General features: G+C 39.3%; 1 protein-coding gene across 2 annotated transcripts; it reads left to right on the top strand.

The window, feature by feature from the left end:
- On the top strand, nucleotides 1–25377 carry AADAT (aminoadipate aminotransferase). Of its 2 annotated transcripts, XM_037155039.2 has the most exons (13): nucleotides 2–305; nucleotides 876–1044; nucleotides 2020–2152; nucleotides 5661–5735; nucleotides 11218–11427; nucleotides 13289–13354; nucleotides 14655–14737; nucleotides 15204–15300; nucleotides 18307–18368; nucleotides 18609–18673; nucleotides 20021–20127; nucleotides 23206–23307; nucleotides 24250–25377. In XM_037155039.2, the coding sequence occupies exons 1-13, from the start codon at nucleotides 239–241 to the stop codon at nucleotides 24289–24291; spliced, it is 1278 nt and encodes a 425-aa protein (XP_037010934.2). In that variant the 5' UTR covers nucleotides 2–238; the 3' UTR covers nucleotides 24292–25377. The 2 variants fall into 2 exon arrangements, with proteins under 2 accessions (XP_037010935.2, XP_037010934.2); XM_037155040.2 differs by lacking the exons at nucleotides 14655–14737; nucleotides 15204–15300 and having other exon boundaries at nucleotides 1–305.
- The last annotated feature ends 245 nt before the right edge of the window (nucleotides 25378–25622 follow it).

Here is a 25622-nt window from a genome sequence, read left to right as displayed (position 1 = left end):
CAGAGATGGGGTGAACGGTTCTTTTGCAACTGGACTTTGACTGCAGGGCTGCCTCCAGTGCGGGAGTTTCAGCGACGCTTTTCCAGCACTGCGCTTGAGAAACCAGACCCCTTGCGGGGAGGAGGGCGGGAGTCACCTAAGGTGACGTTTGGAGAGAGAACAAAGAGGCAGCCCTAGTGTTTGGTTGTGCTAGTCTTTAACAACTGAGGAAGGAGTTTGGTGCTTGGATATCAGAGGCATGAATTACGCACGGTTCATCACCGCATCGAGCGCAGCAAGAAGGCCTTCTCCCATCCGAATTTTGAGTGAGTGCTGGGGCAGAGTCCCTCTTCCTGGGATGGGGGCAGGGACGGTCTTCTTAGAGCCTCTGGGTGGTGCCTGCAGAATGACTGCACCCCTTGGTTGCAGTCATTAGTTCAACTGTGAAAGCTCAATGTGAGCCAGGCCTTGCATGCAAACACACATTCGAGCTGGAACTGAAGGCGGGAAAGGAGCTACAACAGAGAACAAGCTGTTGCAGGACTCAGCCTTGGAAGAGAGGAGGCGTGCTGCATAGGCAGGCCCTTCCTAGAACTAAGTAGGGCAGTGTGCAGGCCGATGCGGAGTGAGCCGTGTGGCTTGTCAAGCAGGCAGGGGCTAAATGGAGCAGGGTTTTGTTACTTATCTTCCCCATCACTCTGCCTTCTCAGTTGGACGCCTCCATTCCTCAGTTCCTCCACCAGTGAGGTAGGTCCGGGCAGATTTATTTTAAGTTTATCTTAGATTGGCACCCTATCACTTGACAGTTGTATTGACTGTAACACAACATACTGAACTATGTTGTTTAGAAAGTCTTCAGTGAAAGTGTCAATTCTTCTCTTCCGTATTTGTTGTAGGTGAGATAATGCTGCGGTCACCGAAATCAGTCATCTCCTTGGCTGCGGGATCACCAAATCCGAACTTGTTTCCTTTTAAGACTGCTGTTATCACCGCGGACGATGGAAAGGTCATCCAATTTGATGAAGAGATAATGAAGAAAGCACTTCAGTATTCTCAAAGTGCTGGGTAACTCATTTTCATGAGCAATATTGTAAAGGCCACTGATAAACTGACATCTTTTTTTTCATGGGCAGTCAACAGGAAGGTTGGGGGAAGAATTTTCAAAGAATTAAGAGCAACAGAATATTGAACACTTAATGCTCACATTCCTCAGGGACTTCTCACGCTTACATGACTGGGGGAGTCTGAAGGCTTCTGGAAGAAAGTGCTCTACTGAGCTGAGACTGAAAAAAATGAGAAGATAGCTAGGTAGAGAAGTGGGCTGGGAGAAGGGAGCAAAAGGATGATCCAGGAAGCAGCAGTTTCAAGTCCTGGGGCGATTTTCTGAGATCTTCCCAACTGTGCAAACATGTTGCCTTCAGTTCAGACCTCTTTAGTTCTTAAAGGCAAACTAGAATACCTAGCTTGCCTTTAAGATTTTCCTTAGCTGGTCTTCTTTATTGTCTATAAATTGTGCTTTATTAAAGGCTTCTTTCTTCTGTGATGGGAAACTATATTGAAATGCAGTACAGGTTATATATACATGAATGATATGTAACATATCCATAGACCTCTTCTTCCATGATACAAAGAACTTTGGGGGCTTAAACTTCTAGGTAACTTACGAAAATTTTCCTAAAGAGAACAAAGAATCGATTATTAAGTGAGTGCTCTATAGTAAAATAAAGACTGTAGGTTTTTAGACTAAAAAAGATGTAGACTCATATATCAGCTCATTTCATCACTGGCTGATTAAGTTTATGTGAATTTCTTAATCTCTAAGTCTGTGGCCTTTTCTTGTAAATAGGGATATTAATATTGGCAAAAAAATTTTGAGGATTTAGAAACCGAATGTATAAAGTACCTAGCTACAGCTAGGTACAGCTATATACTTTAAAGTATAACTATATAGTAACTTTAAAGTATATAGCTACAACTTAATTCCTGTCTATTATTATAATTGTTACTACTATAAATTTGAAAATATATTTTATGCTTTAGAATCCCAGAGCTGTTGTCCTGGCTAAAACAGTTACAATTAAGACTTCATAATCCTCCCACCCTCCATCGCCTGTCGAGCCAAGAAGAAATGGATATATGTGTCACAACTGGCAGCCAAGATGGTCTTTGTAAGGTAAAGCTGAAAGGAAAGGGTGCCCCACATTAAAAATCAAGTATTCATAAATACATTCATGTCTCACTGACAAACCAGAAGATCACGTTTTGTGAATTACTGATAGTCTTTCCTGTCTTTACCTAGAGTAATAAACAGGGAACTTGATGACATTCACTAACCTGATTTTCCTTACACATAGACCATGTAGTCAGTGACCCAGAGCTATGAGGCCTGCAAACAGGATTCCCACTGAAGTACTCAGCTCCTACCAGAAGCTGTAGTGAGCACTGCTCAATTTCATCGGGCTCAAAAACTCAGGTTACATTTTGTTCTATGTGGTTTCAGTTATGAAACTTCAGTGTAAGTGTTCAGTTTTTAGAGGGCATATCCTGACACTCTTCAGATGACATGAGTCCTTTGCGTGCCTGTATACGTAGTCCCCAGTGCTCGGCACTGCTTGTGTCTTGTCTTTTCTTGGGGCTCTCTCTCTCTCTCTCCCCCTCTCCACGCCCTCCCCTCCCTCCCACCCTCCCTCTCTTCTGGGTTCCAGGAGCTTCATGGATGTAACCACCAAAAGACATTGTACCTGGTTCTGTTTTATCTGTTTTCTTCTCTTTCATGACTAGTTAGTCCTGGGTAAAGATTCTCTATCTTCAGTCTTTACTTCTAGATTAAAATATGACTCTTATTGACCTTAAAATAGAGTAAGCTTCCATTTTCTTCTTTTTTTATGTAAATGTGAAAGCTATAATCTGGTTAATGTTAATGAATTTCAGTTAGATTATTATTACAGAATAATTGAAGGAATAAGAATCTTTATAATTTTTCCTCCATCTTTTTTAATTAGACGAGATCAGGCGTGTTCAGGGTGGTATGGCCTTAAACGATCTTTTTTAACTAGGAAAAATAAAAGGATTAGCTGCTGTTAAAGTTGTTGCTTGAAGAGAAACACTTGTGATTCCTTACACCAATACAAAAGAGTTCTAATCCATGAAATTCTTTCTTAGGAAAGTATACTGTGAATTTCTTTTTACAGAAAAATGTTCCAGACAGTTTATCTGTTACAGCATCAGTCATATCAAAGAAGAAAGATATCGTGGGTGGCCAAATACATCAATAATTCACTTACTTGTAGATATGCTTATTATAGAGTCCTTAGTGGGAATCTGGTTTAGTATCTCTTCCCCTTTGTTCTCCAGGATAGATGCTATTTTAGGTGCCTGTGTTTCTGTCTACAGCTACTAAAAAGTTCTGCCAGATAACAAGGAGCCCTCCTCCTCATTTGGCATATTTGACACCCTTGTGTCCCCTAGTTGACACGTAAAATGTATTTAAGTTTTCATTTGATCTATTGACAACCCACAGACCACCCACATAATTTGCTTGGTCCTGGATATCATGTAAAGCCTGAATCCATTAGAAACTTTTCAGAGGAGGATACTGTTTGTCCTAAGATGCCAAAGCTCATAAGGAAAAGGTCAAGGGAACATCCTAGGCCAAATCAGTAAAAAAAAGTTAAATCTTCTGTGTCAATCAACAGTAGCCATACGTACCATTTGTCAAGAGATGTGGTGTTAAAAATATGGGAAGGAAAGGTTTGAACTGGGGGTTGTGAAAAAACACAAGGCAAGAATGGATTACTTGCCCTGATCTCCGTGGCTCAGCTGGTTGGGTGTCATCTCACAAAGCAAAAGGTCACAAGCAATAGATTCTGGGTCAGAGGTCAGGCCTGGGTTGCCGGCTTAATCCCTAGTCAGGGTGTGTGCAAGAGACAACTAATCAATCCAGTCAATGTTTCTCTCTCACGCAGATGTTTCGCTCCCTCTCCTTCTCCCTCCCTTTCCATCTTTCTCACAATAAATAAATAAAATCTTTAACAAGAAAAGAAAGGATTATTCTGTGACTATGTAAGATTTAGTCATAATAGACCCATTTGATTAGACTGGAAAGATCTACCGTCTAGCTCCATTGATATCAGTAGGCATTATACTGTCAGCAAAATCTCTTTAAGATTTGTCAAGTCTTGTCTGACTTGACCTCTAAATATCCTTTGACACCGTTGACCTCCCCCACCCAATCTGAATCATTCTCCTGCCCTGGCGCTCTCGGCCGCACTAGGTGGCTCTCCTTCAGCCCGCCTGCCCTGCCTCCATGGCAGCGTCCCTCCACTCAGCCATCATTTATTGGTTGCTCAGGCTGAGGCCTCAAACCTTTGCTCCCCTGAATCTGTACACACTCCCTGGGTATTTCCATTCACACCCATGTGATCAATCAGGCTGGTAACTTCCAAGCTCCTTCCAAGTCCATTTGTCCATCTGTCCACCTGACATCATCACTTCTCCCGCATACCTGGACAGCCTTTTGGGCCTGCCTTTCAGCGAATGGCTCCACTCCCACCGTCCTCCTAGTTTCACAGCCAAAAATCCAGGAGTCCTTCTTGACACATCCTCTTCTTCCTCCCCTGTAGTCCATGATTATGTCCATCGGTTTTAAATTCCTGTGTACCTCTCAGCTCTCCTCTCCAACGCCATCATCATTGTCCTACTTCAGACTACCTGTATCTGTCTGCCCTGAATAATTATAAAACCTCCCAAACTTTCCACATGTGTTCTCATTCATCTTTAATTCTTTCATATTATAGCCAGAATGATCTCCAAATGTATATCTGATAATGTGATCCCACTGGCCTCACTTGGCCCAGTGCCTGCATGGTGTGGGTTCAGCTCACATTTGTCTGATCTCACCCTATCCTCCTCTTAAACTCTGATTCCAGCCACAGAATTCTTTCAGTTTCTCAAAGCGTACCCATTGTCAACCCTCCCCCACCTCATCACTTCCTCCGGGAAACCTCTGAATGCCCTACATTTTGTGAATGCCCAAGTCCTCCTATAACAAGCTCTTACAGCATTGAGCATGTGTACTTAATAGCATTCATCACTGGTGTACATAGACATTTATTTGAGTGATTACTTGATTAGTGTCCAGCTTTCCTAGTGGACTAGTATCTCTATGAGGGTAAAAATTGGCCATTATGTTATTCACGTCATCACTTTGTCTTCTATAGGGCTGGCTTATAGTAAATATTTAATACATGTACAAAGAAGAAATGAAAGGATAAATGAATTTTGGGAGCCAAACTAGTTATGTTTATGTTATTTTTCATGTTACCCTAGAACAGAGGTTAGCTAACTGGCTTGAGAGGCAAAACCAGCCTTTATCTGATTTTGTAAATAGAGTTTTATTGGAACTCAGCCACGCTCATTGGTTTACATACAGGGATAGGCAAAATTAGGTTTCCAGTTGTATGGAAGAAGACATGCAGGTTATGATTATAATAATAGTGATAAAGGAATAAGTTCTGTTTCATGTACTCAGAACTGTAAACCTACTTTTGCCTGCTCCTGTATTGTCTGTGGCCCTCACCAACTTCTAACCTATAGCCATGATGAGCTAAAACTGAAAGGGTGGGCGTTGTCCTAAGAATGGAAACAGTACTGTCCAAGCTAACGTATGCTTCTTTTGTTAGGTGTTTGAAATGCTCACTGAGAGTGGAGATAATGTCCTCCTAAATGAACCTGTTTATTCAGGAACACTTGAAGCTGTGAGTATACATTTCTGTAAAAGGTAACTCTCTTTCTTATAATAAATAAGAAGAAACTATTGCACCTTTAGCATTATCTGTCCACTGAAAATTAAAATAGTATCTTTTATCTGTAAATAGGAGAATCTTAAATGATATATGCCAACTATGTTAAATATACCCTCTACTTTATACATTTCTTGTTACCAAATTTAAATGAACAGGTGCTAAAATTAGGTTGTGCAAAATCATGTCCAGTTTTCTTAAGATTTCACTTGAAATGTGACAGTTTACAAAAACTTATTTTTTCATTGCCATCTGTAATTATCATATGCATAATTATAATCATATTATATGTCAAGTTAATATAACTGTAAACTAATATGGTATAATTAGGGCTTTCCACTCCCATGTTAAATTAATGGGACTATAATAACCACAAAAAGGAAACGGACCATCTGGCTCTGCTGTGTACTTGGTCAGAACACACAGCTGAGAATTAGGTTTGTTCGGGCCACAATACTTGAGGATAGATAAGTATTCAAATTGGAACAAAGAAGAATAATCAGAGTGACTAGGAAACTGGAAACCATACTATGTGATGAATGATTTTAGAAACTGTGGCTGTTTCTGAAAAAAAAAAAAAAAAAAAATGGAAGACTCAATACATATGAGAACTGTCCTCAAATACATAGAAGACAGCATGTGACCGGGGAATTAGATTCGTTTGTGCATGTCCTTAGGTGAGAGAACTGGAACCAAAGGCTAGAAACCACAGGGAAGCGATTCCAACTCAGTATAACAACTTTCCAACTATCCGTCCAACTACCTACTCCTTAAGCAGGTAAAGTGCTGCCCGTCACAGCAGGTGCTTTGATTACGCTTGATTGCCACCTAACACAAATATTGCAGAATTAATTCTAGCCTAAAGTAGGGGAGTTGAATGAGATGACCTTTATGCTCTATTGATTCTAATTTCATTGATTTTCTTTTTCATTCAAATTTAAAATGACCTTTGTAAAAATCGATATATAGCCCTGATTGGTGTGGCTCAGTTGGTTGGGAATTGCACTGCAAAGCAAAAGATCCCTGGTTCAATTTATATGCCTGGGTTGCAGTTTTGGTCCCCAGTTGGGGTGCACGTGACAGGCGATTGATTGATATTTCCCACATCAATGTTTCTCTCCCTCTCTCCATCCTTTCCCATGTTTCTAAAAAATAAATAAAATTTAGATAACCTTCTTTAAAATCAATATATAGATCAATTAACTAGTCTTCATGAAAGTTATATTATTCAACACCCCCAAGTAGAGATAAAATGGATATTATAAAAATTTCTTTTTCCAAAGAACAATCTGAAAAGAAAATTAAAAAACAATTTTCATTTATAACATCCAAGACATCACCTATTCATGGACTGAAAGAGTTAATATTGTTGAGATGTCAATACTGCCAAAGCAAGCTACAGATTTGGTACAATCCCTGTCAAAATGTTCATAGTCTTTGTGCAGATATAGAAAAGCCAATCCTCCAATTCATATGGGATTGGGAAGGGCCCTAATGATCGTAAGAACCCTGAAAAAGCAGAACATAATTGGAGCCCTCACACTTCCCCACTTTAAAACCATCTGCAAAGCTGTAGTAATCAAAACAGTGCAGTACTGGCATAAGGATAGGACATCATTCCAATGGAACAGAATTGAGAGTCCTGAAATAAACCCATACAGTTGTGGCCAATTGATTTTCACAAGGGTACTAAAACCGTTTGCTGGGAACCGCTCTGCCTGGTTTCAGGAGTTGTAACTGCCTCCTATGGCTAAGGCTGAGTGAGGGACCTCCAGAATGCAAGCCACTAAGGAGACAAAGCTTGTCCCCTGCCCTCAGTGTTTGATCGGCTAGTCTATGATGGGTACAACCTCTCAGAGAGGGGCAACCTAAGCCAGACGCAATCACTTGGGAGGCCATCATGGAAGGACGGGGGGAGGGGCTGCAACAAAGAGGGAGTGATGGACCCTCGTCCCCCCTGGCTATTCTGACAGAGCCTGAGTCCCCATTTCCATCTGGGAGAAGTGCTTCCTGGCTCTAATCCATTTAAGCCTAAAAACCTATGATGGGGGAGGCAGTGTAGCCCCTCGCTGGCTAGAGTAGGATCTGGGGTGATCGGGCATAAGAAAGAGTTCCTAAAAGTCCTGTGAAGCCTGCTTTGTTTAGAGTGCTCTCATTTAAATGATAAGGGTCCAAGTAAGAAGTTTGTTCCTCAAAGTTTTATGGCTCTTTAGCCATCTGACCCTGACTGAGAATAAGCCCTCATAGTTCTTCGAATACTATCTATTGTTTGATCCTTACCTGTATTCTTGTGAAAAACGAACCCAATAAAAGCCCCTTGACGAAGGGGCTCTTGGCCTTTCTCCTCTGAGAGACTGACCACCTCTCCTCCCCAAGCAGATCATGTCTTGGTAGTTTCACTTTCATCCATGGCGGACGGGGGGACTTTGCGGGCAAAGCTGCCCCCACAACAATTCAGTAGGAAAAAAACAGTCTCTTCAATGAATCATGATGGGAGGACTAGATTTCCACATGAAAAAAGAAAGAAAATGGACCCTTACTCCACATCATATAAAATCTTAACTCAAAATGAATCAAAGACCTAAATGTAAGGTTAAAACTATAAACTTGTAAAAGGAAACATAAGGGCAAATCCTGAACTTGTGTTTCTCACTGAATTCTTAGATATGACACTAAAAACACAAGCAGCAACAACAAGTATCAATAAATAACTAGACTTCATTAAAAAATTAACTGTTAAGCCTCAAACGATATTACGAATAATGTGAAAAGACAGCCTAAAGAATGGGAGAAAATATTTGCAAATCATATATCTGATAAGGCATTAATATCCAGAATATATAAAGGTCTGTAATTCAACAGCAAAAAACCAAACAAATTTAAAAATAGACAAAGTCTTGAACAGACACTTCTCCACAGAAGATATACAAATGGTCAATAAGCACATGAAAAGATGCTCAGCGTCATTAGTCATCAGGGAAATGCAAATCAAAACCAGAGGGAAAGATGACTTCACTCATACTAGGATGGCTGTTTTTTTAATGGAACATAGCAAATATTAGTGGATATGTGGAGAAATTGGAACCTTTGTACATGATTAGTGGAAATGTAAAATGGTGCAGCTACTGTGGAAACCATTTTTTCAGTTCCTCAAAATTTAAACAAAGAATTACCATGTCTGATTCACCGGTTCCACTCCTAGTATATACCCAGAAAGAAGTGAACACTGGGACTCGAACAGAAACACACACATTCACTGCAATATTACTCACAGTAGCCAAAAGGTGAGAGCAACCCAGGTGTCCGTGAGCGGGTGGATAAGTACACAAAATGTAGTTTGTACACACAGTGGGATACCACTCAACTACGGAAGGAGCAAAGTTGCAGACACATGCTGCAACGGGTAAACCTTGGGAACATTATGCCAACTGAAAGGAGCCAGGCACAAGGGACACACATCGTGCGAAATGCCTAGAACAGGTAAATTAATAGAGACAGAGGCAGAACAGACATCGCCAGGGTCTAGGGGGAGGGAGGAGTGTGAGTACGGAGTTTCTGCCTGGGGTGATGAAGAGAATTTGGAAATTGATGGTGGTGACGGGTGCACACACCGTGAATGTAATCAGTGGCATTGAATTATACACTTTTATTTTTTTAATAACTTTATTTATTTTTTAGATTTTATCTTTAGAAGGGAAGTGAAGGAGAGAAGGAGAGAAATATCAATGCATGGTTGCTTCTCATGCATCCCCTGCTGGGAACTGGCCCCTGCTGGGAACTGGCCTGCAACCCAGGCATGTGCCCTGACTGGGAATCGAACCAGGATCCTTTGGTTCGCAGGCCCGTGCTCAATCCACTGAGCTACACCAGCCAGGGCCTGAATTATACACTTTTAAATGGCCAGATTTTTTATATAGATCTTACCTCAGTTAAAAAAAATTAAGTAATTGCTTTTTTATAATGATTTGACACTAATTATTATTTTTCTAAATTCCTAAAACTTATGATTACATATGCCTGTAAATATAAAACTTGTGTCTACATAAACAGCATGCATGCAAACACACAAAACATTTTTACACACCAAAACAGAAACTGTGTGCCAAGCCATGAGGAAGTATGCTAACAAGCAATATTGTCCATTTCATGGCCCAATATAAATTTGTTTTATTCATGGTATAAGACCTTTTATTTTTTATGACATTTACTTGGGTGACATTGGTTAATAACATTAAACAAGTGTCAGGTGTACAACTCTATAAGACACCATCAGTGTATTGCGTTGTGCTCACCACCCAAACTCTCATCTCCACCCATCAAGGACCATTTACATTTGGCATAAGCAAGGTAATGCATAATTCTGCATTGGACTGTTAAAAAGAGTGTTTGCTTATCCTTTGAAAAAATTTTTTGAGAACCTCATTCAGTTATTGCTGTTTCTTCATTTCTGATTTTTTAAATGTCTGTTTTTTATCCAAGAATAAGATTCCACAGTACTTTTATAAAATTACATGGGGTAAGCAAAGGCCACTACTTGCCAGTTCAGCCTTAGCAGGTGGTAAAACATTGAAATGCTTCCACACTCCTTGGTTAGCTGCTGCCCAGTGCCCCATCACACCCTGGTTTTCCCAGTCTCCCAAGACCACCCTGAACGTCCCATGATGCAGAATTGATGCTGGCAGGGAGCCTCCAGGACCCCCTTGCAGCCTGCAGGGGTAATGGATGTACCCATTGCTACAGCACTTGTTAAATATTTTGAATGCTCCCTTCACTTGTAAACTCTTTTATGTATTAGCATAACAGATGCTTTATAGAATTGCTCCATCAAAAAATGTATTAATAAACACCTACTTTATGAATCACTTCTAACTATACTTATAATGATAATTCAATCAGAAGAGGCTGGGTTGTGCTGTACAAAAAATGCCCCTAGTGTCTCAATAGCTTACAGCTACAAAGACTTCTTTCTCTCCCACACTGCATGTCTACTGCAAGGTGACTGTAGCTATGTTTCATGTCATCTTCATCCCAAGCCCCAGGCTGACAGAAGCAGTCTCTTTCTGGAACACTGAGTCTTAGAGCAGAGAGGGGAAAGACACACAGAAGTGCAAAGTGGATTTTGAAGCTTCTGCTTGGAAGGAACACACACTACTTCTGCTCACAATTTATTGGCCAGAGCAAGACACACAGCCAAGCCTAGCTTACAGGAGCAGGGAAGTGTGATCCTTCCACTGGAAATTGATGGGCTATTTTTGAATGATAATGGGATCTGCCCCAGGTCAACAACAGGATTAGAATATACAAGCTGAACCCTCTGGAGGTAGAGCTGAGTGCAGGTTGTATGTTTAACGGTATCAAGGGTAACATTCTCAGTATAAGAATCATTTTGTTATCAGTTCTGAATCTTGGGCTTTCTTTTTTCCTTTGTGCTCAACAGCTACAACCACTTGGCTGCAACATTATTAGTGTTCCCAGTGATGAATATGGGATTATACCAGAGTCCCTCAAAGCAATACTTTCCAAATGGAGACCAGAAGATTCAAAGAACCCCAGGAAAAACACCCCCAAATTTCTTTATACTGTCCCAAATGGCAACAACCCTGCTGGAACCTCACTAACAAGTAACCACAAAAAGGAAATCTATGAGGTATTTTCAAAGGTGTTAGTTACATGGCCAGTTCTTGGTTTTTGTTGCCGCTGACTTTTTAGAGGAGGTGCTGTCTCTGCAAGTGCCCTTGATTAGCTTCTTGCTTTCAAGGTAGAAAAGTTTTAATAAGAGGAAGTCATCTATGTCAAGGGTCCCAATAAATTTAAACACAAGAAATTACTACATCCTTTGTTAACTATGAGATTTTTCTTTCCCTTTAATTGATATTTTCATAGAAAGAAACAATTCTTGACCTGATGTTAAATTTTATGATGTTATTTAATATTTGAACCCCAAGTTTGATTTTCACTATTTTATATTTATAGTTTCAGGTTGTCTCTTTTATTTCTATTTGTCATTTCAATTTACAAAGAAACTCTTTGAAAATAGAGGCATGTTCCTTTTGTAAAACTGTTTTAGCTACCTGAAAATGATCCTTAAGCTTTTCACCATAAACATTTTTTTAAGTATTAAATAAATATGGAGCTATTTATTTATTTCTCTTACTCTTTGAAGAGTAAGAGAAATGTGCCTTTTGTAATGTCTTTTTTATGTACCCGACTGTGATCTCTAGCCTTTCACTACCAATAGTTTTTCAAAATAAGTACCAAACCCATATTGAAATAATACAGAGTTTAACTACTGCAGTGGAATCATAAGATTTCGAACAGTTCCTTATATTCAATATGTATATAATCAAAAGATTGTCTGATTCTTATTTTTCGCACACTGCTGGCCCTGTCCTCAGTTTCTCTTATTTACATACTCCCCTGAGACACCCTCACCCAGCTCTGTGGCTGTAAATTGCATTCCACAGTGGCAATGCCCGAACTCCACACTTCTCAACCCGACTTCTGTTTCCAACATCCAACATAAATGCCTAGTAGGCATCTCAACCCTAACAGGACCACACAGAACTCTTGATTTCATCCAGTCACACCCCAGACCTCTCATCCCCAACCAATTAACATCCTTCATCTCCATACACTGTGCCAGCATGATCAATTACCTTTCGTTCCTCTTTCCCTCTCCTCCCCAACCACCCCCACCGCTACATCCAATCCATTCTGTGGGCTCTACCAACCAGTTTACCCAAATCCGCCCGGTTCCCTCCAGCCACTGCTGTCCCCACCTCAGAAACTGCCTCCCTCCCTCCCCGGTCTGCACAGACTTCCCGCTGCTCTCCACTCTTGACGTCTAACCATTCTTCACATAGCCACCATGTCCTTCCCCTGCTGAAACGGGAACGTAAAGGCAGTCTCAGGGCCCCCTGTTTCCAGTCCTCCGGTGGCTTCTGCGTGCAGTTAACATCCCAAAATTTCGTGTCTGCCTTGCAGAGGCTCTTACTGTCATCGCAGCCCCCTTGCGGCATTCACACTGGCCATGTCTCTAACCCTTACATGGGCCACGCTTCTCTCTCACCCAAGGGCCTCTGCTCTTTGCTCATCCCTTAGTCTAGAAGCTTCTTCCCTGATATTTGCACAACTGTCTCTTTCCTGTCATTCTGAGGCCTGTGTTATCTTGTCAGGAATGGTTTCCCAGCAATTCAACCCAAAATAGCTACTCTGTTTCTCTCTCTTTCTCAAACATCACCCTGTTTAATGTTTTGCCTAGACCTTAATGTCTCCCATCTAACACTTCTGCTCATTATCCATTGGCTTATATGTATTCTGCCTTTCCCACTAGAATGGAAGTTCCATGAGAGAAAAGAGCCTTCACAGCCTGTCTCTTTGTTTTCATTGTCTAGACAGTAGGCTGTCAGTAGCTTTTCCAATGAATGAGCACAAAGAATTGTGATTCCAAATGCTTTTAACTTTAGATAGTTCTTAAGAATTAAACGCACTGCTTTAACCTTTTTTAGCTTGCAAGAAAATATGATTTCCTCATAATAGAAGATGATCCGTACTATTTTCTCCAGTTCAACAAGGTAAGTGACGATGTGAACTTATTTCACAGTTAGAAGATAAATTGTTGTAAGTTCTTGTCCTGCACTTGATTTTAGCCTGGCTGCTAATCCACTTTTACGTTGGAATTTAATGATTGTTAATTTGCTTCCACTTCAACTTTCAGTCTTTTAGTTTTATTATGGAATTAGTACTTTCCATTGCTGATATTACAGCTCTTTCTAGGAATTACTTACCCTAAAAAATAGTGGCTGGCTCTCTGTACCATACACTGAACAAAAGAGAAAGTCAGGGTCAATGGTCGTGACCTCCATTTTCTAGGGCACAGCTCCTTAATCATGGTACCAGGGTCTGAAGGGGTTTCCTCTTACATACCATCTACAGTCTCTTGGTATCGGCTGACTGGAATGATGTCTGAAAAGGGTTTGGAAGCTGTGTTCAAGCTGAAAGAGAAGGGCTGTGCTCCATTCGTGCTGTCCCTCGCGGACATCAGATCAGGCATTCCCGGCAGCAGGACGCGATTTGCCCTGCCCGTGGTGAAGGTCCTGGGTCGCACCTGCAGAACACTGGGTTTTAGACCCCTCCGTAGTGCACCGCTTCTCACAGCCACTTTTCCCAGTGGACACTGGGAGCGATGCATGCTCCCAATGCCTGATTTTTCAAAATGAAACACTTTATTTGCTGTCAGGGCTGCAAAGAATACATCTGTGGATTTGATTCCTTATTTAAATCTACAGAAAAGAAAAACTCTTGATTTTTCTGGATGTATTGCCTGAATGAGTTGCACCTCACTCTCATCATGGCCACGGCCCCTTCCTTGTGCGCATCTACTTCTTGAGTTAATACTTCAGTCAGTATTTCATGTTGACAAAGTTTCTCCCCTTCAGTCTCACCTTGTTTATAAATTTTTGGTTCTGAGGGTCAGCATTCTCTCCATAAACAATACTGAATGCTGCTGGTCCTCTGTGCTTAGTATATCTTATCCAACCTTGGTTTTCTTGAATCCTTTCTCTAAATCTGTTCATCTTGGATTTCAACCCATGGGGCAAGGAGGACCTAAATTCATAATAATGGCATCTTAAGAAAATGGGTAAACCCTTGTTTGTACTTTTGGCAGAAAAGTCATGAAGACAGGCATATGCTAATAAAAGAACACGCATCTCTGTCTGTATTCTACTTTAGAGGGCTGAGGTAAAGGTAATGGGAAAGATTGTTGTGCTGCTGTCAGTCCGAATCCACGCCCTGTCCAGTCTCCACAGGAAGTAATTACACAGTCACTAACCGAGTTCTCAAACCAATAGTGTTTACTCTTTGCATTTCAAGCCCTGGACACCGTCATTTCTTTCCATGGACACTGATGGGCGAGTCATCAGATCTGACTCTTTTTCGAAGGTCCTGTCTGCTGGGTAAGGCCCTGTGTCTCTAACTCAAGGCTAGAACTAAAAGAGATAGAAATGTGCCTCAGCAACTTTCAGTCCAAGACATTCTTCTCATTTAAGAAGCTTGTATTCTACTTGCCTTAACACACCAGTTAAATTAGCAATTTGAATATAGGCCTTTTCTCTCTGTCCATCTCCAATTATCAAAGGAACCTGGACATTAAAGCTGCAGAGGAATAGATCAGATGTTTGGTTTCATGTACAAAAGAGCACATTTAAGAATCCTTGGTCAAACTTGCATTATATTTTAAATATACAGTTAAATTTAAATTTGAATGGTAAACAAAAAGTAGTTAGCTTTATTAGAACATTTTAATTATCTAGGTCCATTTGCCCCAGGTCACGACCCTCTCCCTAAAGAAATCAGGAGAGTGACAGGGACTCATTGTTGATACAGGAGTGTGCTATTGTTCCTTTTCTCTTTTTTGTGTAGGTTGAGAATAGGGTTTATATCTGGTCCAAAACCCTTGATAGAGAGAATTGTTTTACACACACAAGTCTCAACATTGCACACCAGCACTTTTACACAGGTAAGGACAATTTAGGAAATAGAAAAAAATTTTAATTTGATAAAAATAGAAAATACAGGTTCCGCCAAGATGGAGGCGTAGGTGGAAATACCTTGTGTCTGCGCACAACCAAATCTAAAAACAACAAAGTTTTAATAACAATCAATGCAACCAAACCACACAGGAAATTGACAATGTGGAGTCCGAAAACAACGAAATGCTCAGCTAAACTGGTAACAGGGGTGAAGCCAGCAGCAGAGCGGGTTGGCCAAAAAGATCCCCTACCAGGGCGGTGTGCAGGCAGCTGAAGGTGTGGATCCCAGGTGCAGGGTAGCTATGGGCGGACCCAGGGAAGAGGCGCAGCTGGCTGTCTGTGGTCGGTGGAACATTTGCATGCAGATAAACCAGTGAAGAGGTGAGCATTGAGACCCAACAGCACAGGGCCGTGGGCTCATACATTTCTGCTCAGATAAACAGGCGGGGGCGAGCAGTGGGACAACTGGGCGAGCAGAGAGGACTGCCACTGCTCCCTCTCTGACCCGCCCCCACATACAGCGCCACAAACCAGCCACCTGGGTGGCCCCACCCTGGTAAACAACTAAGGCTCCGCTCCTCATACGTAACAGGCACAAACAGATAAAAACATGGCTCAACAACAACTCACAGCCCCAGAGCCAATAAATCTAAGCAATGAAGAAATAGCCAAACTTTCAGATGCACAGTTCAAAACACCAGTGATCAGGATCCTCACAGAACTGGTTGATTTTAGTCAAAAATTAGAGGAACATATGAAGGCTAAACTCATTGAAATGAATGGAAATGCACGGGAAACCAATAGTAATGGAAAGGAAACTGGGACTCAAATCAATGGAGTGGACCAGAAGGAAGGAAAAAGATGACCAAACAGAAAAGAATGTAGAAACAAGAATTCAAAAAAATGAGGAGAGGCTTAGGAACCTTCAGGACATCTTTAAACATTCCAACATCCAAATTATAGGGGTACCAGAAGAGGAGGAGGAACAGCCACCAGTGGAAACCTTATTTGAACAAATAATAAAAGAGAACTTCCCCATTCTGGCAAAGGCAATAAACTTCCAGGAAATCCAGGAAGCTCAGAGAGTCCCAAAGAAGGTGGACCCAAGAAGGAACACACCAAGGCACATCATCATTACATTAGCCTAGATTCAAATAAAGGAGAGAATCCTAGAAGGGGACAGTCACCTACAAAGGAGTAGGACAGTCTGACCCATCAGACTGTCAGCTGATTTCTCAAAAGAGACCTTACAGGCAAGAAGGGGCTGGAAAGAGGTATTCCAAGTCATGAAAACCAAAGACCTACAACCAAGATTACTCTATCCAGCAAAACTTTCATTTAGAATAGAAGGACAGATAAAGTGCTTCTCAGATAAGATCAAATTCAAGGAGTTCATCATCACCAAGCCCTTATTATATGAAATGTTAAAGGGACTTATCTAAGAAAAAGAAGATAAAAAAGATGAACACTGAAAGGACAGCGAACTCACAGTTATTAACAACCACACCTAAAACAAAAGCAAACTAAGAGGACAGCTAGATCAGGAGTGAACCATAGAAATGAAGATCTCGTGGAGGGTTAGCAACAGGGGAGTGGGAGGAGGAGAAGGGGGGAGAAGGTACAGAAAATAAGTAGCATAGACAGTAGATAGAAAATAGGGGGAGGGTGAGAATAGTATGGGAAATACAGAATCTAAAGAACTCGAGACACATGTTCATGAACTAAAGGGGGGGAATGGTGGGGGAGGGGTGTGCAGGGTGGAGGGGCATGGAGGGGGAGGGAAATAGAACAAATGTAATGGCATAATCAATTAAAAAAAAAAGAATAGAAAATAGATGTTGGCAAGTAAGATTAATTTAAGGTGGCAGGGAGGAAAATCACTGTATTGAATCTCTAGTGCCAGTATGAACTGAATTTAAAAACCTGACACTGCACATGTTTACTCTATCAGACAAATGAGAGCTGGTGCTGTAACCTGGTGTTATTTCGTAGCGTAGACTAAGCTCCTTGAGAGTCAGGCTATCTCACTCATCTGGCACCCCTAGCATCCAGCCCCCGAACTCCATAAAAACTGTTGAACTGTAGGCAGTGGAACTGAGCCTGATGAAGCACTAGAACTTGAGCTTCTTTGTCTTAAAACCTATAGTAAGAACAAGAATTGCAAACCTGCCTAGTGACTCATCACCTTCACTGAACATGTGCTAACCTTCCCCAAAACACTGGTTGGTGTGTATTTGAATTAAAATAAAGTTAATTTTGGAGAATGTATACATTTCCTCACCAGCTTTGAGAAATATTGGATCCATCCCTAATGTAATCTTGAGAATTAGATCATAAGAAGAGAATTGCTACCTAAGAACTCAAAATGCATACAAAAGTTTATGTGGAATAGGATATTTGTTTGATATTTTACATTCCACAAAGTGTCTTATCAAGTTGGAGATGTTTTCCTTTCTTTTTTAAAATTTTTGTATCTGTTATCAACAAAAATTCACTATCCATTTATGATGCTTAAAATTCCCATTTCAAACAGAAAAACACCACATATGTTGGAAGTACTGTATACTTCTCATGTTACAGAGGAAGTGCAGTATGGCTGTCAGTGGCACAGACCTGGCGCTGGACAGTCCGACTTGAACCCAGGCTCTGTGACTGCCTGTGTGACCTCAGGAAGTTACCTTAACCCTCGATTCTCAGTTTTCCCATCAGTAAAATAGAAATAATTACCTGCCTCATAAGGTTATTACAAGATTAAATTAGCTAAAATATATTAACATAGTACAATAGTTCCCTGCACATAGCAAGTACTATATAAATAGTTACCATTTTTATTGTCACTATTATTAACATTTATTCTAAATCATTGACTGTATAAAGCTTGGTTCAGCTTGTTATAGTTACTTATGGTGGTTTACATGTAATCAGGAGTGACTGGCAAAAAACACATTCTAGAGGATGAACCCTGACATTTGTTACTGTCTTATCTCTTTTAGCTTATGATATCCCATCTTCTTCACCAATGGGGAGAAGAGGGCTTCCTGGCTCATGTAGACAGGTATTATATTTTAGGCCCCATTTTTTACATAGAAATGGACTTTATAATTCTCAATTTTTCATTATTCCACAATAAAGGGGAAAACATAATGGTAAAAAGTTTACCACCGGGTCAAATAAATATGCTCTATTCCCTTATCAGACATTCATTTTAATCATGATAGAAAACATTCTTATAGAGCCTCTTAGCTGCTGCAGTCAATGTACTAAACACATGCTTTTCATTGTTTCCTTCTTCTAGGGTTACTGATTACTACAGGAAGCAGAAGGATGCAATACTGGCAGCTGCAGATAAGTGGTTAAGTGGTGAGTGGAATGTATATCCCGTCCTGTGCTGACCAGCAGCACTGATATGAATGGGTGATAAACACTGCATAGTATTGTTAATAATCCGGGGGGGGGCAGGAAACAAGGGTCCAGGAGTATTTTTGTAAGAAATATTACCCTATAAACAATCTCAGAACTAACAGTCTGCAAACTCTGGCACATTTCCGCCATCTCCGTTTTACCTGTCCGCTGCAAAGAATTTGTGGTTTAAAAAAAATAGTCTAATAATCAACCAGCAATAAGTTATCTCGAGCTAAATAACCTGTATACTCAAAAGCTTTTGGAGTTATTTCAAACTTTTCCTCTAAATAGAAGAGGAATTGTGAAACAAACAACATGCTCCTTTTCTAACTAGATTATGTACAGATAAAATAGTACAAATCTATGGAAGATTTCTCACTACAAATGATTTGCCTTTCAGTCACTAATCTCATTTATCTGGCTAATACTATCTATTGCTGATTTGATTGAGGGATGGTTTATATTTAATTTCCTATTAAAATAAGAGAGTAAAGTGAATGGCATGGTTTTAATTATATCATTAAAAATGCCTTTGGCATAAATAATAGTAAGCAAAAAATACCAGTTCCTTACTTCTGTCATACCTAGTTTTCTATGAAGTCTTGGTGAAAACAGAATTCGTGTTTTCATAGAGTTGCCATTCTGCTACCATACGGTGCTACTCTACTCGACCTTTTGTACAGCGATGTTGAAGACAAGGTTTTAATCAATAGCAGCTTTATTTTTTAAAGAAGATAACAATCAGAATCGAAATAATTGCCCTTCCTTCTTGGTCTTTCTGTCCTAATAATCAACAAAGCATAAAGCCTATGGAATGCACCTGGAATTCCTGAACTTAAGTACTTCTTTTCCTAAGTGATTACATTCTGATAGCAACTTTCATTCATTGGACTTCTACACCATTACATAAGTGATAGGATTTATTAAAACACAGGAAGAATTCAGAAAGAGTTGAAGAATGCTCTTCTAAAACTGAAAGAGTTATATTTGGCTTAGGCATGGTTCTAACCAGGGAAAGCAGACGCAAGCAGGAGATGTCTTGCACTAACCTGAGACTAACCAAAATTGTAAATACGCATACATGAGTCTCCCTCCCTCTCTTCAACCCCTCTCTCACTCGCTTTTTGAAATAAAACTCAAACACCAATTTTCAGGACTCATAAAATTATATATTTGTAAATACTACCACTGAAGGAAACTTTATGGAAAATACTAGTTTACAGTTCCTGCAATTATGTCATTAACCGATATGTGTGACATCAAAAGTAGCTTCAGGAGATATTTGTTCCCTTCTTTTATTTGCAGGTTTGGCAGAGTGGCATGTTCCTACTGCTGGAATGTTTGTATGGATTAAAATTAAGGGCATTAATGATGCAAAAAAACTGATTGAAGAAAAAGCCATTAAGAAAGAGGTAAAAAGGGGGGAGCTTTTTCTTTAACATAGTTTCTTACTTAAAAATGGAGCCCTGTGCCAGTCAGGGCACACGCCTGGGTTTCGGGCCAGGTCCCCAGTTGGAGGCGGGTGAGGGGCAACCATACATTGATGTTTCTCTCCCTCTCTTTATCCTTCCTTTCCCTTCCCTCTAAAAAATAAATTTTAAAAAATCTTAAAAAAACAAAAATGGAGCCCTGGACAGTATGGCTCAGATAATTGGGCCGACAACCAGTAACTGAAATGTTACAGGTTCAATTCCTGATTTAGGCACATGCCTAGGTTGCAGATTTGGTCAGTCAGGGAGCCTGCAATCCTCAGTCCAGATGCAGGCAATCCCTGGTCCCAGCAAGGATGGGAGGCAACCACTCATTGCGTCTCTCTCACAGCGACGTTTCTCTCCCTTCCTTACTCCCTTCCTGTCTCTCAGAAAGCAATGAAAAAAATGTCTTCCAATGAGGATTAAAAAAAATGAAGAGAAATTTTTATCAGTGTCCACCACCCCAATTCATGTTTTAATATCAGATATGTTGTTCTTCTGGTCTAAATTAATGGGAATATAGTCATTCATCTCAGCTACTGGTTGGTTTCATGGCTAAGAGCACAGTCTCTGGAGCCGCATTCCTTGGGTTTGAGTCCCAGCTCCACCCTTCATTGGACATGTGGCTTTGGGTAGGTTACCCTCCCTGAGTTTTACCTGTAAAATAGTAATAATGAGACTTCCTCCATCACAAAGTTGCTATGATTATATTGTATTAATTGTATGATTGTACTGTATTAATATGTACAAAGCACTTAAAGTAGTAGTACATGCTTGTTAGGTATTAGCCATTTGGTGTTTAAGATTAAAGTATAGTAAAAATTTTTTAAATGGACCATAATTTCACCACCCAGATTTTATGGCCATTGGTGGTGTATTTCCTTGGAGAGCTTACATGTAGTTGGTGTTTTGTACAATTATTTTACATGGTTAAAATTACACAAAAAGGTTTCTGTCCTGCTGTTTTCACTTCAAATTAGCCCATGAGGATTTATTCTATGTTTTTTAAATTCTCCTTTTGTACTTAAATAATAAATCTATTTAGATTTCATTCAGGGGCATTGATTAAGCTTAGAAATCCAAATATTTTTCTGTTTAACTTTCCAATTTACCAAATAAATCATCCTTTCTCCATTAATTCCTTTATCGTATTTGTCACTCTTTTATAAAAACTAAAATCTATTTCTAACATTAATTTTGTCTCAAAGCAACAGAATAGGTCATACAAAAGGTCAGGGTTTGATGTTGGAGAAGTGGCCTGCTCCTTAGTGCGCACGAGATGAAGGAGTCCGAGGGCCAGACGTGGTGACTGGCTGGACTCCCGGGCTAGCCCACTGCGCCGGAAGCGCGTTCCTCCTGTCTGCGCATCTCGCTGGAGGGCAGGACGCATGATTTATGAATTGTTCTAATCCTAGTAACAGCGCGCAATAGGTACTTAATAAATACTGAACTGATTTACTTCAAAGAAATGCATTTTAGTATAACAAGTCAATCTTATATTTTCTTTGCTTTTCTATCAATGCCATTATCTTTAAGAACACTTGGTAAGTGGCTGTTTTTATGTATCTCTGAGCTATGTGCCAAGGGTGTAGATTTCATATTTTATTGTAGTTTTTTTCAGTCCTCTTAATTTATTCCACATATCCTATTGCATGTACCTTTACTCTTTCTAAATAATCTCCAGTTTTATCACCACTGCCTGAGCCCAGACTTTGGTCATCTTGTAAAGCTGTTTTTACCGCTCCCTCCTTTCAGCAACTTGCTTCTAGCATATCCCACAACTTTTCCGCTATATTGGCGAGAGTGATTTTTTCATTTTATTGTTACTAAGGACACCAAAAAAACCTAACTTCCTTGAAATATTTTCCCCAGAGTGCGTCAAATCCTTTCACTCCCTACTCATCTTACTTTAGCAGACAGTGCCCAGACTTATACCATGTAACAGCAAGCAGTTACTTAATGCTTTTGAATGTCACAAATGCTTTTTATGGTACTACATAACAATCTTGAAGACTTAACACAACCAAAGTATATTCCAACTCACACAAAATTTTCAAATATGTGATCTGCAGGCAGGTCTGCTCCGAGCAGTGATTCAGAGACCCTGGTTCCCTCCTTCTCCTTGTTCTTCAGTCTTCAACATATAGGTTCCACATGGCTACAAAATGGGAAGAGGATGGTGGACCCTACAAGGGAAGAATTTCACAGGTCAGGCCTCGAAGTAGTACACATGACTTCACATCCATTGACTGGGATGCAGTCATGTGTCCACATATCATTAGAAAGAGGCTGGGGAATCGAATACATGTATATGCCCAGGAAGCAGAGGACATATATGTGCAATACATGTATGCAATACATGCGTGGTAATATACATGCATATGTATATGCATGTATAATAACAGTGGTTCTCACCACTGTGTCTGGGCATGCTTACTTAACATTGTTAATCTTTCACTTCATGTATTAACTTTTTTACCTTCTTTCAGTTAAGGCAGATAATTTTCTTCCCATCTCAGGGCTTTTACACTCCATATTCTCCCTAAAATACTCTTCCCCTACTTCCTCTACATTTTGCTTGGCCAACACCTACCTGTCTTTCAGATCCCAGCCTAAAAGTCATTTCCAAATTTGATAACTTAAAATGGTATCTTACTGTTTGAACTTACATTACTTGTCTGGGTAGGTTACACATTTACTATTTTTATTTCCTTTGTAAGCTTCCCTTTGCTCATTAAGGCTAGAAATCTAGTGTTTTTCTTCTCAGTTTCTGTGAATTTTTTTTTTATGTGGAGAAGATGTTGCATTTGCCATATTCATTGTAACCATTTTTCCAATTTCTGTGCTTTTAGTTTTGTTTATTGTATGATATACAGAATTTTTATAAATTTTTCTTGTGATTTGATTAATTGTCTTTAATTTTTAAAAGTCTTTCCCCATTCTGAGCTTTGATTTACCTATATTTTCTTTCCATTTTTCTTTAATGGGGTGTCACTTATTTTCCATAAACTCTCTTAGATACTAATGGTTCCTGGAAATGCTTTCTACATTGATAACTCAGCTCCTTGCCCTTACTTCAGAGCATCCTTCTCTTTGGCTTCTCCAGAACAAATGGATATGGTAAGTACAGTATTTTCTTCAGAGTAACACTATCAACTCTATTTCTTGGTGCATACGTTTATTTTATGAATTCCAATATGCTTTAATGTCTTCTACCTGTCAAAAACAGGTATTAGTTGAAAAGTCATGAACTACCATTAAAAGACACTTTACTTTTTTGCTAGACTTCTATAAACAAATGAAGAGAATGAGTTGGAATTTAATTTTATTGTTTTCATGAATAGTTTTCAGACCAACTGAAGAGTGTTCATTGATTAGCAATAAGGGATGAAGAAAATCTCTTTCCTTTGTAGAATTAACATAAGCCAAAGATATAAATTGAAGCCAGCTGCCTCTTTCATTAAGGAAAGAAATCAGCAAGTCACAGAAAATAATATTCTCAAATTAATCAAAGTCTGCCTTTAACCAAAATAACAAGCAAAGAAATGAGTTCCTAAGAACTGTGTGTCTGGGAATCCAAACAAAAGACCCAGAAATTGAATGGTGCCATTAACTTTAAGATGAGTTTATACTTATATTTGCAGATGGATTGGTTCTTTGTGTGTTCTGTATTTACTTGCTTTCTTATGTCATTAAAAATGCTTTGCATAAGTTTTTTTGTTTTTATATAATAGAGTTGGACAACTGAAACTCTATAGGATGTATATATGTGCAGGTGAGAGATTATATGAAAAAATAAAATGTGATGTGGAAAAAAAAGAAAATTATGACCTTGAGGGCTACAAGAACAACAAGAGAAAAATCCTGAGCATCTAACATACTTATCTCTACACATATTGTGACACTGACGGCATCCTACCACAATAACATTGATGTTAAACTTAGTTTTCATTGCCTTATCTCAACCTTAGCTGGATATTCTGTGTTTGAATTTTTAAAGTCCCATCACTTTTCCTAAATAACATTCTAATTTTATTAATTCTTATCTACTTTCAATTCCAGGCCTTCCAGAGATTAGCACAACTTATAAAAGAATCTATATGAAGACATCAGACTCTTCGTAGTTCTCACAAATTTTTTAGATAAATTATCCCTGTGTTTTAGCAGCAAGAGATGATCGATGGTGTTGGACCTATAGACTGGGTTGCATCAAACATGTCGCACCTGTGGTGATTTAACTGAACAACTTTTAAAGTGCCCTTAAATCCACCAGATTGCCAAAATATATTTATAATCCAAAGTTTACCTTCTGATAAACTTTCAACCTGCAAAAAATTATTTTTATTGTGAAATTCATTGTAAAGGACTCTGCAGTTGCTCTGTAATTTCCCATAAATTTTCTTTGAAACTAACAATTACAGGAAATTATTTGGAAAATGTAAGAAAATAAGTTCAAGATGGTACACAATGTAAACTTTCTACTTTTTAAGAAAATTTAATGAAAACTTGCTGCAAAAATTATTGGAATTTGATATCATCATAAATGATTTCAGTAAGAGTACCATAGATATTATGTTATGCCATAAAAATCCATTTAAAATAAAATTCTGAAATTAAACATACCTAAAGGCATCAGACCTATTATTCTAAGTAAGAAGGAGAGATTGGGACTTAGGAAAATTTACTACAATGCTTTTTCATAATACTACAGTGTACAAAAACATATTCTTATCAGTTATGTAATTTGAGCCTACATGGCCCCTTGAGGTATTTATGATATAATTATTTTGATGATTTTTTCTCACCTTTTAAGAGGTTTATTTTTCCCATTTGATTACTAAAGTAATATCACTTATTTTAAAATTTTCAAACAATTCAGGAAATACAAGGAATAGAGTAAAAACATCCACTTTGTCTCCCTCTCCCCATTATAATTGTCATCAGCATTTATCCTTCGTCCTTTTAGATATTTTTCTATGCATATGGATGTCACATGTACCATAAAAGAATAGGATCTCATTATGGCAGTGTATTATAAATAGCCTGTATGCATTTTTTAATGCTACGTAAAAAATTCACATTGTTCCAAGATCCAGTCATTGTAAGGCCCTTAAAGGAATTAAGAAATGTATGTGGTTGTCTTTTATGCCATCCTTTGTGCTTATAAACATCTGCATCATGGTGATTATACTCCCTAACTCGTGGATGAAATGTTTGTTACATCCTCCAGCAGTTAAAGTTCTTGAGCAAAATCTTGCCTCACAGGTCAAGTCAGCTGACTGGAAGCCCAAATCCGTTCTCTAAGGCAGGCGGTGGTAGCTGTTTAGGAGACAACCTAGAGGAGGGAGAAGAGGGAAAACCTGAGAAGAAAGAGGAAAGTAGAAATCAAAGAGATTAATAAAAGTAAAATAAGCCTTCCTCTTACTTTATTCAGT

The sequence above is a fragment of the Artibeus jamaicensis genome, unplaced genomic scaffold (assembly GCF_021234435.1).
Source record: "Artibeus jamaicensis isolate MK-2021 breed Jamaican fruit bat unplaced genomic scaffold, CSHL_Jam_final scaffold_537, whole genome shotgun sequence".
In the NCBI taxonomy this organism is placed as follows: Eukaryota; Metazoa; Chordata; class Mammalia; order Chiroptera; family Phyllostomidae; genus Artibeus; species Artibeus jamaicensis.
This window is presented reverse-complemented; position numbering and strand designations above follow the sequence as displayed.